Below are 17,046 nucleotides of genomic sequence, written 5' to 3'. Positions count from 1 at the left end.
CTTTTATTCAACATAGTATAGGAAGTCCTAGCCATAGCAATCAGACAAAAAAAAAAAAAAAAAAAAAGAGAGAATCTAAATTGGAAAGGAAGAAGTAAAACTGTCAATGTTTGCAGATGACATGATACTATAAAGAGAAAATCCTAAAGATGCCACCAAAGAACCTACTAGAGCTCATCAATGAACTCGGTAAAGTGGCAGATACAAAATTAACATACATAAACCTGTTGCATTTCTGTACATTATGTTCCCTTTTGTACCATGTATGTACCTACCCCCAAAACTAAAATGCCTTTTAAAAAACTATTCACAATCAAAATAAAATTTAATAATAGATCAAATTAACCAAGCCCTCATTCAGTCTTCTAATGAAGCCCCTCAGTGATGGCCCAGGGCTCCCAGGAAAAAGTTTAGACTCCTAAGTGGAGCTTACAAAGCCCTTCATGATCTGCCCCGCCTTACCTGCAGCCTCATCACCCACTTTGCACTCTGTGCTCCACCTGAGCAGAAATAGTACTTCGAACTTCCTGTAGTTCCTTGAAAACACGATTTTTTTCTCTTGCCTTGCAGTTTTTGCACAGGTGACTCCTCACAACACTCCTCATCCTTTGGGCCTTAGCTTAGATGTTTCCTCCAGGAAATCTTCCATAGTCCATAAAGTTGGGATTTGACACCTCTTCTATGAATTCCCATAGTGCCTGGATTTGATGAGCACTGTGCTCACCATGCTCTATTGTAATGACCTGCTGCTTCACCTCATCCCTTCCACTAGAGCACACACTTCCCACAGGGCAGGAACCAAGCCTGCGTTGCTCACGGCTGTTTCCTGAGCACCTATGCCAGGGTACTTACTACACACTGGGGGAAGAAAGAAAGAGGAAGGAAGAAAGAAAAGGAGGAAAGTGGAAGAGAAGAAAGACAAGTTGGTTGAAAAGCTGGAGCAGCTCAGAATGTGGCCAGGATCCCACCACATGGATGGATCTCACAGATATTAGAAACAAAAGAGGGCATATTATATGATTCCATCTCTAGAAGTTCTAGAACAGGCAAAATTAACCAATAATGACAGAAGTCAGAATGGTGGTTCCTCTAGAATGGGACTCACTGGAAAGAAGAAAATGTCCTGTATCTTGATTTAAGTAGTGTTACTTGAGTGTAGACACATGTAAAAATTCATTAATCTCTATTTAAAATTAAAATGCACTTTATGTATTTTTCTATTAGTTGTCAATAAGAAAGTAGAAAAGAAGGAAGGAAGGAAGGAAGGAAAGAAGGAAATGAGGGAATTATCTGGCCAGAAATTCAGGCAAACTGCCTTGTTGGAAACACTGACAAACTAGTTATAATCTAGGACTAAGGTATAGAACTGGCATTTGGGCAGAAAAAGTCGTGTGTGTGTGTGTGTATGTGTGTGTGTACATGTATGTGTGCAAATGAGAGAAGGAGCTGGTTTATATTGAAAGGAGGAAAGTAATGCAAAAACTTTGCCCATCCATTCTTCACATATCAACCTGCCCCAACCCAAAGCCTCCACTGCTGCTCCACAACTATAGCATAGAGCCTGGGCTTCTTGACCTGGCATTAAAACATTCTATCTGCCCACCCCCTGCCTTTCTATGCTTATCTATTTGCCTTGTGCCCTTTCTCCTCAAGTCCACCATACTCTGCTGCTTCCATGAACTCCTTACCTGTTTAGGTCTGTTGGTCCACTGAGAGGTCAGCTATCATTGCTCTTTGCTTAGGGGTCTCCTACTCACCCTCATGGGATTCCCTGCTCCTCTATCTTTCTTTTCATGGCATTTTGTTCATAGACAGATAGCATGTAACTTGATCTTTTGTAGATCACAGCTATTTCTGTATGTTTCTGTCCCTGTCTAGAATGTAAGCCCTCTAGAAGGAAGAGACAATGTTAGTGCTCAAACCTACAGGTCAGACTCCCAACTCCTGTCTGAGCCTCAGAACCACATTTCCAACTGCCTACTCCATATCTCCTCCTCAAGGTAAATGTGTTCAAAACTGAGTAATGTGTTTATTACCTCTGTATGGCAGAGACAATCATGCTCACCAAGTATTCCATGTGCTCTACTATACTTTCCAACCGTCTGTAGTTAGAAGAGGCCATATACAGTTTCTGGCCAATGAAATGTGAGTGGAAGTGATGTGAATCATTGCTGAGCTGGGTTTGGTAAAAAAGTAAATCCATACACAATTCTCTAGTGTCTCTCTCTTCCCTTGCCATGTGACTGAAGAGGTACCTGAAGGAGCCACGTGTTCAAGATGGTGCTGATACAAAATGGTGGAGCCCCTGTCAGCTTGGATCTCTGAGTGATGGCATAAACACCTCAGGTGACCACAAGGGTCCTGTAATATGAGTGAGAAAATAAAAAAGACCTTTGTTTTGTTAAGCCAATGAATTTTTGAGGTTATCTGTTACCGCAGCATAATCTACATAATCCTGACTAATAGATTTATTAATTTACTTAAAAATTTGCCTCTCCCCTAGAATGGAAGCTCCTTGGTGGCAGAAATGATATCATTAATCTTTATACCCTTAGAGGCAAAGGAGGTAAAAACATATTGAAGAATGAGCAAACAGGTAGATAGATGGAAAGAATTCTCTTACATCTATCTCTTCCTTAACATATAGCTCATTTTCACCCCCAAGCTTTCCTTAATATGCAGTGTATTAGTTATTGGTTGTTGTGTAAATAATTACCCCCAAACTTGGTAGTTTTAAACAACAAACATTTATTGTCTTGCAGTTTCTGTAGGTCATGAAGTTGGGCACAGCTTAGGTGGTTGTCTTTGGCCCGACATATTGTGAGACTGCAGTGAAGCTGCCAGCTGGGGTTGGGGTCTCATCCAAAGACTTGACTAGGGCAGGGTGAGGCAAGGGAATCTGCTTCCAAACTCATTTATATGGGTGTGAGCAGGTCCGAGTCCCTCATAGAGAGGAGATTATATGAGATGTGAACACCAGGAACCAGGGATTCAACTTAGAAGCTGCCAACCACATGTAGTCAGACTTTTTCCACTTTAAATGACATGAGGAAAGAATGGAAAGGAAGAGAGAGACAAGAGATGTTCTTTGTGCAGGATCTTGAGCCAGGTTAATACCTTTGAAAGTAAAAATCCTGATCACTGAGATGGTATCAACAGAAATTTTATGTAGGGTCTGATGAAATTGTGTGTGTGTGTGTGTGTGTGTGTACCTGGAAGTCCCCAGAAGGACCTAGTTAGTTTTGCACATCTAGTGAATAGCAGAGATTGAAACCAAGATTTTTGGTACGGTGACCCTAGGACAGGAAGTAGGCATGGTGGTCCAGAAGGAAATGGGTTTTGAGATAGAAGAGTGTTCCATTCTGTATTTTTTCATGGAGTGGGAGGCAACAAACTTGGGATCTGGTCCTGACTCAGCACAAAGAGACTGTGGGGTCCTGGAGTTATTCTTTTAATTCTCCTGGTTCTCACCTCAGATAGCGGGTCCCCCACAGTCCATGCCAGTGGGAACGCACGCGGCGTCCCTGCGTGGCACTGCACACCCTGCTACATTTTGGGACCGGGGTCCATTGCAGGGAGCCCTTTGTCGTGGCAGCCGCCCCTGAGCCTGTCACTCAAAGCACCAGGTTCGTGGGGAACCTGGTGCTAAACCATTTGTAGATAACCTGATTCTGGATGGGGGTTTCATAAGTAGCAGAGCAGCTCCCCCGTTGAGATCTACTGAAAGTCTGCCTCGACATAAGGGTTTGTAAATAAGAAAGGAATTTAAAAAATAGATTAAAAAGAAAGAATTTTCCTAGTTCTCCATACACTGATATATCCATACAATGGAATGTTATTGGGCAATAAAAAGAAATGAAGTGCTGACATACGAGACAATATAGATGAACCTTGAAAACATTATACCAAGTGGAAGAAGCCAGACACAAAAGACTTCATATTATATAATTTCATTCATATGAAATATCCGTCTGTAGAGACAGGGACCTATAGAGATAAAAAGCATTTTAGTGGGCTCCTGGAGGGGAAAGTGGAATTAAGGGGCATGCCTGCCAATAGATACAGGGTTCCTTTTTGGGGGTGATGAACAGGCTCTAAAATTAGATAGTGGTGATGGTTGTATAGCTCATGAATATAACTGAAACCAATTAATTATTTTACAAGGGTGAATTTAATGGTATTCACTTCTTTTTCTGTAAAATAAGGGAGTTCAGTCATGTGATCTCTAAGATTCTTTTGATGTCTATTATTCTACAGTCTAAGGTAAGGGTTAGGAGCATAGACTATGGTGTTAGACTGCGTGGGTTCAAGTCTAAGTGATCCCACTTACAAGCTGTTACCTTGAGAAAATTAACTAATTCCTCTGATTTCTGCATCCTCTTCTTAGATATGAGATAAATGAGATAATACATGTCAAATACTTAGAACAGTGCCAGATATGCAGTAAGTACTTAACAAACTTTATTATTTCCATTTGTTTCCATTATCTATTGCTGAATGACAAAGTTCCCCTAAACGTTGTAGCTTCAAACAACCACCATTTTATTATATCTCACCATTTTATGGGTTAGGAATTTGGGCAGAGTTTGGCTATGTGATTCTTCTGTTCCACAAGGCATTGTTGAGGACACTTGATGAGATTCAGCTGGTGGATGGGCTGGTCTGGGTGATTCAAGAGTTTCAACACCCACATGTCTGGTGTGTCAGTGGGGATGGCTGAAAGGCCAGGCTCAGCGAGAACTATGAAAACAAGCACCTACTTTTGGCTTTGCTAGCATGGCGGCCTCAGGATAGTCTGACTTCTTACATGGTAGCTCAAGCTGCTCAAGGGGTGAGAATTCCAACAAACATGGTTGAAACTGGCTTTTATGATCCAGACTTGGATGTCACAGAGCATCACTTTCATCATATTCAACTGGTCAGAGTAGCCCAGATTCAAGATGAAGAGACATAGACCCCATCTCTCAATAGGAAGAGTGTCAAATATTTGAAGTTATGTATTAAAGCCCCCTCACACCACAAGCCCTAAGTAGGCTTCCCATGTAAATCCCAGAGAGGTGTCAATGGAACAGTCTATCCCTCTTTCTCTGATAAGGAATTGGGATGATATCTCTTGAAATTTCGAGGGAACCAATTCCTGCCCCTTTCCGGAAGTGTGCATGTGTATGCTCACACATATACATCCACACACATACAGGCACAGTCAGAGTCAGATCTGTAGTCAAGCCTGCCCCCATCTCTAGATGAGACCCAAAGTCCTGCCCTGAGTTCTTTCCCTAATTCACTGCCCATTCCTGCCCCTCCTGGTGTGAAAGGGAATGTTGGCAGCAATGGAACCAGTCATCGATTGGAGAGGGCGCATAGATCCCAAACCCACTTACACTTGTCTTTAACATGTCTTGTTAAATATGTTGCACTTGTGTGTAAATGTCTCTTGATTCTTATTGGCTCAAGTCAGTAAAGAAATGAGATCTGGTGTTGATGAGCAGGCAGGCGTGGCTCAGACATATGTTGTCGGGCCAAGCCAGCGTGAGATTTAAATTTTGCTGGGGATCAGCCCAAATCCTCACTTAGATCAGCCCTGCCACTCTCCTCCACACTCAGCCTATGTCCCAGATCCACTCTCCTTCTCACTGTTCCCTGAACTTCCATGGCTTTGACTATGTTGTTCCCTCTGCATTGAACACCCTTGTCTTTTTCCTGAAAACCCAAGTGTCTGCCTTCTGTATCACCTGCCATTGCAATTATCTGCTTACATGTCCACTTTCTTCAAGAGCAGAGGCCAGTGCTGTATTCACTCACTTCCTGGCACAAAGCAGTTCTCAACAACACTGGTTAGACCACTGATTGAATGAGCAGCTATTGCTCTCAGATTCAGCAATGATTTCTCTTCCACATCTCTGTGCTGTCCAACTCCACCCCAACTCCCTGGACCCCTGTGAGAAGGGGCAAAGGTCTCAAAGGCTAGGATGGAAAGTTTGGGCTGGATTCTTAAGGCCCCAGGGAGACTCTGCAGAGTCTCAGAAAACAGGAAAGAACGTGGTGCTGAGCTGTGGAGGTGTGGCCAGCAGACCCAGAGGCACTCACACTCCTAGTGGGAAAAGCCAGAGAATCCTGCAAGGTTTTTCCAGGGTTGGGGAAGGATGTCTTAAAGTCCTTATGCCTCAATTGAAATAGTCTATAAACACACCTGGTTCTGCTGGGTTAAGTGTTAGGATCCCTCGTGAATACTTAGACCTGGTCCTGAGCCAGCACCTTCCTGGAAGATGATTCTGGCTATTGAGGTGGGGGCAGCTGCAGTTGAGTAAAGAGGTCCCTTGGACCAGTGCTCCTCACACTTGAACGTGCAAACAAATCCCCTGGGAATCTTGTTAAAAATGCAGCTTCTGATTTGGTAGGTATGAGGTCAGACTCAAGATTCTACTTTTCTAACAAGCCCCAGGTGATGGCACTGCTGGGGGTGTTGGGGAGGGCAGGGCAGAAAACAAATGCACTTTGAGTGGCAAAGATCTAGAAAACTGGCATTAAGATCCAGACACTGCGGGAGGGCTCAGGGCACAGGCAATAAAAGGATACACTGCCATCCACAATGTAAAAAAAATTCAGGAGATGATGCAAGAGACAATATAGTATAAAGCCAGCCTGACAAATACCTGGCATGCTTGCCAACCCTTGTATTCTCTGATTCTGTGATCATGGCAGACATCACTAGTAGATCCCAGCACTATCTCCCACTGAACCAAGGGGATGCCTCAGAATCCATCTTAACACAGTATTCCAGGTAGGCACTACCAATTAATTACAGTTGGCATAGGAAATGACCCCATTTGCTTTTTCTGGTATTGTGGTTAAGAGTCTGATTGCCTTTGCTCTGCTCTGACTACCTAGGTACCCTCAGAATAACTGTTTTCACAAGCTTCAGTTACTTTAGTATGCTGTCATTTGAGGTGAAGATAGCATTAATTTCATAGTTCTTTTGAACATTAAGTGCTATGATGAATGTATAGTGCTTAGCACAGTGTCTAGCACATAGAAACTATTCAATAAATGATGGCTACCATGTACAGGGACGAATGGATGGGCTGCACAATTAGAGGGGATGTGAGTAGTGGGGGTGGGGAAGATGAAGGCAAGGGAGAGAGAAGAATCAGAGAGATAAGGGTGGGGAAGAATAGGTGGGCAAAGGCTGGGGATGGCTGGAAGATTTCCAGCTCTCTCTGGATGGGACTGGCCCCCCTACTGGCACTAAAGCTCTTCGTTTGGAAGGGGAGAGTGGTACTTGTCACTTTGTGGTGTATGAGCTCAGAACTTCTTACTGAGGAAAACTAAAAGACTTTGAAGTATACAAAAAGATTACTGTATGTCCTTAAAGATCATCACTGAATTTTCTTATCATTCAGTTATTTTATGACTCAGACAACTGATAATAATGGAAATGATTTTGTTCATAAAAATGTAAATTGTGTCTGGTGGAGATGCAATTGATTGTTGCCCAGTGGATATTGCCCAGTTTTGCATTAAGCAAGTTTATTTCAGCCTTCTTGATCGTCTGGATATGTTCTGTTCTTTGGATTCGTCTTCAAACGTCTTACTGGTTCCATCATTAAGTAATGAGTTAAGTGAAAATTTGGATGTGTTCATTGTGTATTTCTATAAGAGTAATTACTCTGCCTTGCAGAAAAAAATTTTAATATTCTCATTAGCAGTGAAGATTGAGCAGGAGGCTTCCAGGATCCTCTGTCCTGCATAAGCTTCCTCATGTGCTACAAACACCAGATTACATATGTCAAGTTTATAAGGGATCGACCACAATTGCATTGCTTGTTCTACAAAATCCAGTTACACCACTGTGATTCCATATTTGAGCCTGGACACATTCTTAGTTATATAGTGAGCTTTTTTAACAAAACACATAACAAAGTCACAACTACCACACCTAACACTTATCCATTGATTGATTCAACAAACTAGATGGTAGGCTACATATGGGCAAGGACTGAATTCACGCATCTCTAAAACTTAGCAAGTGCCTCACTCATGGTAAACGCTAAATACACATCTATGGAGACAACACATGAATGAATAAGCTTAATTAGCATTTATTAGGCACTTACTATGAGCCAGCCACTTTTTAAAACATTTTACTTGAATCAGTTTGTTTAATTTTCAAACCAGTCTCGCAAGGTAAGTATAATTACTATCCTCAATTACAGATAATACACAGAGAGGTTAATCACCTTGTCCAAACTCAACAGCTAGCAAGGGGCTGAGACAGGATTCAAGCCTAGGTAGTCCGGCTCCAGAACCTGTGATCTTGGGCACCCACTATGTGCCAGGGATATCGCTGAACTCAGGGATACAGAGGTAAAAGACCACAGACTCTTCCTCAAAGAGGTCACAGTCAAGAAAGGAGATGACTAACAATAATGGGATATGCTGTGACAGGTGAGAACACGGTGTAGGGGCAGGATTGGCCTGGGATATGGCTTTCTGCAGAAGGGCCACCTGAACTCAGACAAGTAGTTAATATCCAGGCTAGGGGAAAGGAAGGGCATTTGGGTCACAGGAACAGTATGTGTGAAGTCATGGAGCATGACTGGTTTGAGAACAGAAGAGTTCTGGAGGCTGGCAGGTAAAAATGTAGGGAGGAGAGGTGGGGAGTGAGACTGGAGGCATAGGAGCCAGATCCACTTCTTGGAAAGCTTTATGTGCTGAGTGAGGGCAGGAGTTGGGACATTCCTTGGAGGCTTCACAGAATTAAGAAGCTCAGACTCCGAACTCTGCCCACCTCTCCACCCACAGGACACCAAACCCAGTACACATAATTCCCTACAAGCCACATCCCACCCCAGAGAGGCCCTGGGGGGCCTAGACATGGAGTGAGATGCTGAGTCTGATACACATCCAGTACCACCTGGGAATCGTCTTTCCCTCCTGCCTAGGATTCCTACTGTCACCCCCCAGTCCCCAACCACCACCACTGTAGTCACCTCAGGCACACTCCCTCCTGTCACCTGCTGGGTGAGGCCAGAGATCAGAATGAAGTGCCCTTCCTTCCTACATCCCTTCCCTGCCCACCCTCTGACTCCACCATCCTAAGCAGCTGCAAAGCCAGGCACACCCCAGGCCCCAGTCAGAGGAAGGAGAGCAGGGAGACCGGAGCTTCCTGGGGGAGCCAAGGCTCTGGGCTGTACCCTCCCCTCCCACCAGGCTGAGGCTGGTGATTAGCTGCGTTAATTATATCCAAGCCATTTCCGATTGGCACAAGCCCACCCACCCACAGAGCCTGCCCAGAGGCGTGCAGGCCTGGCCCAGGATGCTAGGGCGCCAGCTACTCTGGGAGGGGTCCTGATCCCTGCAATGGTCAAATGGAGGGTGGTGGTCCTCCCCTCTCCAGGATCCCCACATCACTTCCTACCTTCATCCTCCATTTTGCCCATCCCCACACAAATCCCTTTCCCTTCCCTCCCCTCTCCTCCCCCAGGTTTGGAATGAAATCATGGGGCTCTGAGTTCCGCACGAGGCCCCGACATAAACACTCTGATTGGGACTAATTATAAGGGCCAGGTTGGGAGGCTGGAGCCTTCAGAAAGCTTGGCTTTCAAACAAAGGACCCAGTGCTCAGCCCCCAGCCCAGGCCGGCTCCTCTCCAGGCTTCATGAGAAATAAGGAGGGGTCCCGGGCCCAGGCCGTCTTCTCTGAACCCAGTCAATGGTCTGTGAGCTTGTTCCATGTCCCAAGTCCTAGCTTGTATTTTCTCAATTGCTTTCACCTTGGCCCTTCCAGGCCTCAAATCCCAGGGTCTTCCCAGATGGCTTAGAAGAGTCACAAGCCTGCATTGGAAGGTAAGGCAGCTGGGGAGGGGCTTTCAGGCTGTGAAGCTGGGGATGGGGCAGAGCAGGGGGAGGGGTAGATGCAGGGGAAGCCAGCTGTGACAGCCCTAGCTCTAATTAGCCAGCTTCAAAGCCGGCCGGAGAGAAAGCCCGCCTGCGTGTGTGCTCTGCTCACTCAGGCGGGTAAGATATTTCTGTCCTAATCAGAGGAGAGAGAGGGAGAAAAACACTGCCTACCACTACCCCTGGAATTGTGAGCTGGCACCCCAAGGCAGGTAGAAAAAGTGGGAGCACAGGAAATCATTCTATTTTGTTAAAACTACCAGCGGGGAGATATAGCTCAAGTGGTAGAGTACATGCACAAGGTCCTGGGTTCAATCCCCAGTACCTCCATTAAAAACAAATAAATAAATAAACCCAATTCCCATCACCAAAGGAAACAAACAAACAAAAAGGACTGTTTGAAAAAAAAAAAAAACTACCAGTAACTCCAAGTCAAAAAGTCCTTAAGACATGCCCATCATTTGATCCGTTGATTCTCATTTTCAGAACTTGTCCTAAGTAATTGGAATAGTGTTACAATTTATTGAGATTCTGCTATGTGCCGGCTCTGTGCATCATGCATCATCTGATCTAATCTTCACAACAACCTTGTTGGACAGGTACCATCACCTTTTTTACAGATGAGGACTGAGGCTCAGAGGTTAGGAGACTACCACAAGGGCTCACAGCTGGCACTGTCTCATGCCGACGCCTGTAACTCCCCATACATGGCCTGTTTCTTTTTCCTTTTTTCCCTCGACTATAAAAGTATTACACATTCATTCCACTCTGTTGTGTCTTGATACCTGCGGAACAGACAGGCTCAAGTGAATAATCTAGTTTGGAGATGTTCCTGGTTTTGTAGGTCTGATGGTTTTCCCTCCAGACCCGCCTTTCCATAGCAGAGGGAATTACAGACTGGGGGACGCTGCAGTCTGAGAAGGTAAAGATTGCCCCAAAAGAAGTAGAGATACCCAGTGATGAAGACTAGATAGTGTCTAAACCAGGGACTGAAAAACTAGTTTGGGGGTAGGGTGGGGGAGGGGTGTGCACAGATTAGACAGTCCGTAAACCACCTAAATTTACATGCAAAATTGTGTTCACCAGGATCTGGCCATTTTTTTTTTCTCAGGAGGATGTCCAAAGATATTTCAGGTTCTCAAAGGAACCTGAAGGTTGCTTTTCCTCCCCCCATCTGATTCCCCTCCTGAAGATGCTTCCATTTTCTACAAACTCTTTGTCCTCTAAAATGCCCCAGAAAAGGACACTAAGCCCCAGAAGCTTAAGAAGCAATTTCAAGATGTGAATAGTATGTCTGGAGAAGGAAGGGACCCTACTACAGTGATGGGTGAGACTATCAAAGGGATGATGCTTTGGAAGTGGCAGAGCTTGGGCTCTGCTCCCCCAGATGTGCCCCACAGCACCCTGGGACAGCATCTCCCCACTCCCAGAATCCAGCTCAGATTTGGGACCCCAACTCCCTCTTGGAAAGCCTTTTGGAATAATCTGAAAGTCCACAGCTCCAAATCCCACTGACCCTCACTCTTTGGGGATGTTCAGAAGAATTTTGTCTTGAAAAATCTTAGTGTTCTTTTCTGGGGCATTTTAGAGGACAAAGAGTTTGTAGAAAATGGAAGCATCTTCAGGAGGGGAGTCGGATTGGGGAGAGGAAAAGCAAAAGTTTGATCAAGGAGGCAGGGGAGTCTGGGAGAGAGATGCCCTGTTCCTAGAGAACCAGCACCATTGTTCCTTTGCGGGAGGGGGTGCAGAGGGTGGGAGGGCAGGTAGAAAGCATCTGTGGTCTGACACCTGCCCCAAGCCTGGGAGCCTCAGGTGAAGGGCTTTCTTTCTGGGCCCTAGACCCTCCACCAAAGCCTCACTCTTCCAGAGGGAGGGACCAACCTACTTACAAGGAGTAAACCTTTCCCTAACTATAGGGCGACCTAGAAATCTACAAAAGCAGACCTCCAAGCCCATGTGTTTAATTGGCTTTTCCAAACAAGGGGGCAGAGACAGACCCCTCTCTAGGTGTGGCAGTGAGCTCAAGTGGTTTACTTAGGGGTCTCTGCTTCAGGGCACTTTCTCCCATAAATCCTCTACACTTCCCTCTAAGAGTTGTTTCATTAGAACAATGAGAGCAGACTCAGAGAAAGTTCCCCACTACTTTCTGTAAGGTAATTCAGCCCTTGGCTCCCCCTTTGGAGAAGGGGAGGGCATCTAGAAGATGTATCCTTTCCTAAAGAGCCAATTATCTTATTATCTATCCTCTCTCCACCCCACCATAAAACCTTCCCCCACCCCAGCTTTATCAAGCCCTCTTCCCCTCCGTTGGCAGACTTTGAGGGAGGAGGGTTGAGAAGGATCTTTAGCAAAATTCCTTCCCTCCCACCCTACTCCAGGAAGGAAAAGGTAATTGTTGCTAGTCTACCATCTCCTCCTGCCATCAGCATGAGGGTCCACTGACAAATTTACCCAAAGCCCAGAGAGCTGGGATCTGGGGGCAAAGAGGCAGGGAAGGCGCTTCCCAAATTTCAACAGAGACCGGCACTCCTCTTCCCACTGGGCTCCATCCCAGCCACTGGAAACCACCCTGCCCCCACCCCACCCCTTTTTGCAAGCTTTGGCCATTCTTTCCAGGAGAGGCGCTCACAATTTGTTTGTAATTTAACTCTTTCTTGCAGCCTTTGTGGGGTTCCTTTAGAATCCTGCAACAAATGGAGCTATGGGCGGTGCCACCTCCCTAGCCAGTTTCTTTGATAGCTAAAAGAATTTCAGGTTGGGACTTCATAAATAATATTATTTGAGAAAAGATTAGCTTTAACTTATGATGTTGGTCAATTGCACAAACGATTTGAGGGAGAGTTATATATCTTGGGAAGGGGCTCCACTGAAATCCCCAGGTCCCACTCAATTCCAAACAAAGCCCCACATACGTGTTCAATTACCACCAAACATTTCCAGGTCCCCTCCCCCAACATAAACTAACACACGCAAACACTTCGAAGTAGGGGTTCTAACTTACTTTCTCTCTTATCCCAAAGACTGCCAACAAAGGGTGTTAAGGCACCATTTTCTCTATCACCTTTCAGCTAAAAGAGCAAGGTCTGGGGTAGGGAACTTCTTCACCCCACCCCCAACCAACTAGGTCAGGGGGAGATGGAAGGTGTGGTTTGGTTAAACTAATAAAAGGTTACAACCCTGTTAAATACAATTAAAGGGCTAGATCTCTAGAAGATAATTAAATGCACTTTATTATGATGATTATTAGCTTTTAATTTGCACTATTATCAAGAAACAGGAGATGGTGAAAAGTTGAGTTAAAGTTTAGTGTCAAACTTGTTTCACTCCAACCATTGGTCTACCAATCAATCCTTTGGAATTAAAATTATAAAATAGTCCAAATAGCTGAGGGAAATGATATGTATTGGAAACTCTCATACCAGCGTCAAAGATACTTTAAGCAACGTCTTGACTTTTATTTGTGGGGGGTAGGGGAAAGATAAGAAACATCTGTTATAAACATTCTATCAATCTTCTGATATAGAATGTCATGTAAACACTCAACCCCACCCCCACGGTCACAAAGAGCCTGCCCAGAACCTTCTTCCAAAGCAAAAATACCCCCCACCCCTTTCTGGACAAGTTTGAAAAGAAACCAGTCTTTTGTCAAAGGAAAACTGAAAGTCCCACCAGTCCAACCATCTCCTCCCTCCTACCCAACCCATTTTATTGCTTTTTGGGGAAACAAACAAACAAACAAACCTAACAACGGAAGTCCACATATAACACACAAGCCACCCCACAAACTGCTAACCTGAATGGCCAGAGGAGATACTCAGTTGTGGGGGGGCGCGGTTGCCGGGGAGCGGGCATGGAGCCGACTGAAGAGGAAACGAGTACAAGAGCATCTTTAAACCCCAACATTTGCAAGCTAATGCTCCCTCTAAAAGTGGAGGCGGTCAGGATGGGTATTCAACGTAATGTGTGTGTATGGGGTGGGGGGTGTTTTGTTTTAAAACACACTTCACAAAGCACTTTCTGCCCACTCCAAGCGCTTCGGGCAGCGAGTTGAAAAGAAAAAGTCGGAGGAGAAAGATCTTCCTGCCTGCAATGGGGGTGGGCCGGGGCGGGGTGGGGGGGAGTCCATTCCTCACAGGATCTCCGCCCTCTCCCCACCCCACCCGTCGGCTAGGGTGTTTTTTTTCCCCCCCACGTCTTCATCTCCGTTGGGAGGTTTCCAAAGATCGAGTGAAGGAGACAGGACAAGTGAGGAGAGAAAGGGGGAAAGGGAAATAAAACAAAATGAAACAAAATGAATCCAAGTCTTGTTAAAAAATATCCAACAGCTTCGACAGGCCCAGCGTCAGTGAGAAGGCTCAAAAATGTGGCTATAGAAGTTGAAGGTAACTCCCAACTCCTCACAGCCAACACCTCTTCCAGCAGACCTAGCCCTGTCAAATCACCAAAATATTCGAACCGAAGTAGGGGGTGGTGTATGAAAGGGCACTGAAGGAAAGAACCCCCTCTACTCCCCTCCCCCGACTCCTCAGCCCTGGCGCCCCTCTCCACTTTTTTTTCTTTTTGTTTTAAATAGAAAATATATAATTAAATTTACAAAGACTATTTACAGTTTTAATTACAAACCTGATGGGGAAGCTGGGCAGAGTTCCCTTTAAAAAGCGACCTAAAAAAGAAATGGTTTCGATCGTTCTTTATTTAAAAAAATAAAATAAGGAGTCTGTAGGAACCCCCCACCCCGGGCAGAGAGCGCAGTGCGGGGGCCCCGGCTGGGGACGCCGCGCAGGGGCGCCCGCTCACACGGTGGTCTCGCCGTGCCGGCTGTTGGTGAGACGCGTGTAGAACTTCCTCCACGAGTGCAGCGTCTTACCGGACCAGATCCAGAAGCCCGACGTGATGCCCACGATGAGCGTCATGAGGTATTTGATCATGTAGACTGTGAAGTCGGGCGACATGCGCGGCGTGTAGTGTGCCGGGCACGGGATGGCCAGGCTCTTGCAGTGCTGGCTCACCCACGAGCGCTCCCAGTGCTCTCGGAAGGCCTGCTCGTAGAAGTAGCAGGCGATGACGATGGTGGCGGGCACGGTGTAGAGCACCGAGAAGACGCCGATGCGCACCATGAGCCGCTCCAGCTTCTCTGTCTTGGTGCCGTCGTGCTTCATGATGGTACGGATGCGGAAGAGGGACACGAAACCGGCCAGGAGGAAGGACGTGCCTATGAACAGGTATACGAAGAGCGGCGCTAGCACGAAGCCTCGCAGCGGGTCCAGGCTGTTGAGGCCCACGAAGCACACGCCGCTCAACAGGTCGCCGTCGATCTGGCCCATGGCCAGGATGGTGATGGTCTTGACCGCGGGCACGGCCCACGCGGCCAGGTGGAAGTACTGCGAGTTGGCCTCGATGGCCTCGTGGCCCCACTTCATGCCCGCCGCCAGGAACCAGGTGAGCGACAGGATGACCCACCAGATGGAACTGGCCATGCTGAAGAAGTAGAGCATCATGAAGAGGATGGTGCAGCCCTCCTTCTTGGTGCCCTGCACCACCGTGCGATAGCCGTCCTCGGAGAAGCGCTCGTTGCACACTACGCGCTCCTGAAGCACGAAACCGGCGATGTAGGCTACCGATACCATAGTATAGCAGCCGGACAGAAAGATGATGGGCCGCTCGGGGTAGCGGAAGCGCTGCATGTCCACCAGGTACGTGGTGACGGTGAAGAAGGTGGAAGCGCAGCACAACACCGACCAGGTGAGGATCCACAGACGCGCAAAGCGTGTCTCCTCCTGCGAGAAGAACATGGAGCCATCGGGCCGGGCCGGCTCGCAGGGCGCCGCGCAGTCGCGCTCGCCGAGGAACTTGTAGCTGAGATAGGACGGCACCTTGAGGACACGCGGGCAGTGGAACGGGTGCTCCAGCGTGGCGTAGCGCGGGGGCGAACCGCCGCCGCCCGGGCCGCCCGGGGTGCCCCCTGCACCCGGCTGCAGGCCCGGCGGGGGCGCGGTGGTGAGCAGCGCTGGTGCGCCGTCCTCCGAGTGGTTCTGGCCCACGCAGATCTGCTCCGCGCCGTGGCGGGGGAAATGCTCGCAGCGCAGGCGCTCCGGCCACTGGAAACCGAACTTGTTCATGAGCGCCTCGCAGCCCTGGCGCGCGCGCTCACAGATGGAGCGGCACGGAGGGATGGCCTGCTCCAGCACCGTGCACACGGGTGCGTACATGGAGCACAAGAAGAAGCGCAGTTCGGGCGAGCACTGCACCTTCACCAACGGGTAGAACTGGTGCACCTCCAGGCCCGCGTCCTCCTGGTTCGTGTGGCCCAGAAGGTTGGGCATGATGGTCTGGTTGTAGGCGATGTCCGTGCACAGAGGGATGGAGATGGGCTGGCAGAAGCCGTGGTCCGGGATGGAGATGCCCTTCTCCCCGTGGAACTGGGCTGGCCCGGCGGCAGGCAGCAGCAGCAGCGGCAGCAGCAGGCGGGGCAGGGCACTGCGGGGCCGCATGCTGGCCGCCGCCCCCCACCCGGCTCCCGGGCGCCCCCCCGCCCCCGCCCCCAGCCCCAAGACCACGCGCCTTCCCCGCCGCCGCCGCCTCGCCGTGGCCGCTGCCTCGCGCGCTTCTTTGCAAACTTTGCTCGCGGCCGCAGAGTCAGGGAGGCCGGGCAGGGGAGGGGGGCGGCGCGCCTGCCTGCTAGCTTGCCGAGGTCGGACTGAGCCGCCGAAGATACCGAGTGCGGCTAGCCCTCTCTCCTCTTCTTCCTCCTCCTTTCGCCTCTCCCCTCCCTTCTCCGCCCAGAGACTCCTTTGTGCCTCCCTCCAGCCCTCACCTCGGCCTCTCCAATCCCAATTAGTCGGTTTCAAGGGGGCCCCCGCCGGCGGCCCCGCCCTCTCTTCAGCCCCCCAAAAAAGGGATCCTTGAAACCGCCCCGTCGAGCTCTAAGAACCATCCCAAAATGTGCTCTTGGCCAATAAGATTTAAACCCGAGGACCAGCCCCGAGGGCTGGATTGGTCGACCACAACATAATGAGATCAGAAACCAGATGCCAACAAAACTTCCCCCCCTCCTTTTGCTTTTTAAAGAGACAAGCTATTATTATATTTAGGGTTGTTTGCCCAGCACGGGATTTCTCCGGAGTCGCAGCGGCGAGATCCGGAGACACGT

The 17,046-nt window shown here is 47.9% G+C and overlaps 1 protein-coding gene across 1 annotated transcript; it reads right to left on the bottom strand.

The window, feature by feature from the left end:
* Nucleotides 1-14,459: 14,459 nt before the first annotated feature.
* FZD2 (frizzled class receptor 2) lies at nt 14,460-16,436 on the bottom strand. Its single transcript, XM_031468619.2, has one exon. It carries the CDS (start codon nt 16,385-16,387, stop codon nt 14,690-14,692), a length of 1,698 nt encoding a protein of 565 aa, XP_031324479.1. The 5' UTR covers nt 16,388-16,436; the 3' UTR covers nt 14,460-14,689.
* Nucleotides 16,437-17,046: the final 610 nt, after the last annotated feature.

This window comes from Camelus dromedarius, chromosome 16 (genome assembly GCF_036321535.1).
Source record: "Camelus dromedarius isolate mCamDro1 chromosome 16, mCamDro1.pat, whole genome shotgun sequence".
Classification (NCBI taxonomy): Eukaryota; Metazoa; Chordata; class Mammalia; order Artiodactyla; family Camelidae; genus Camelus; species Camelus dromedarius.
This window is presented reverse-complemented; position numbering and strand designations above follow the sequence as displayed.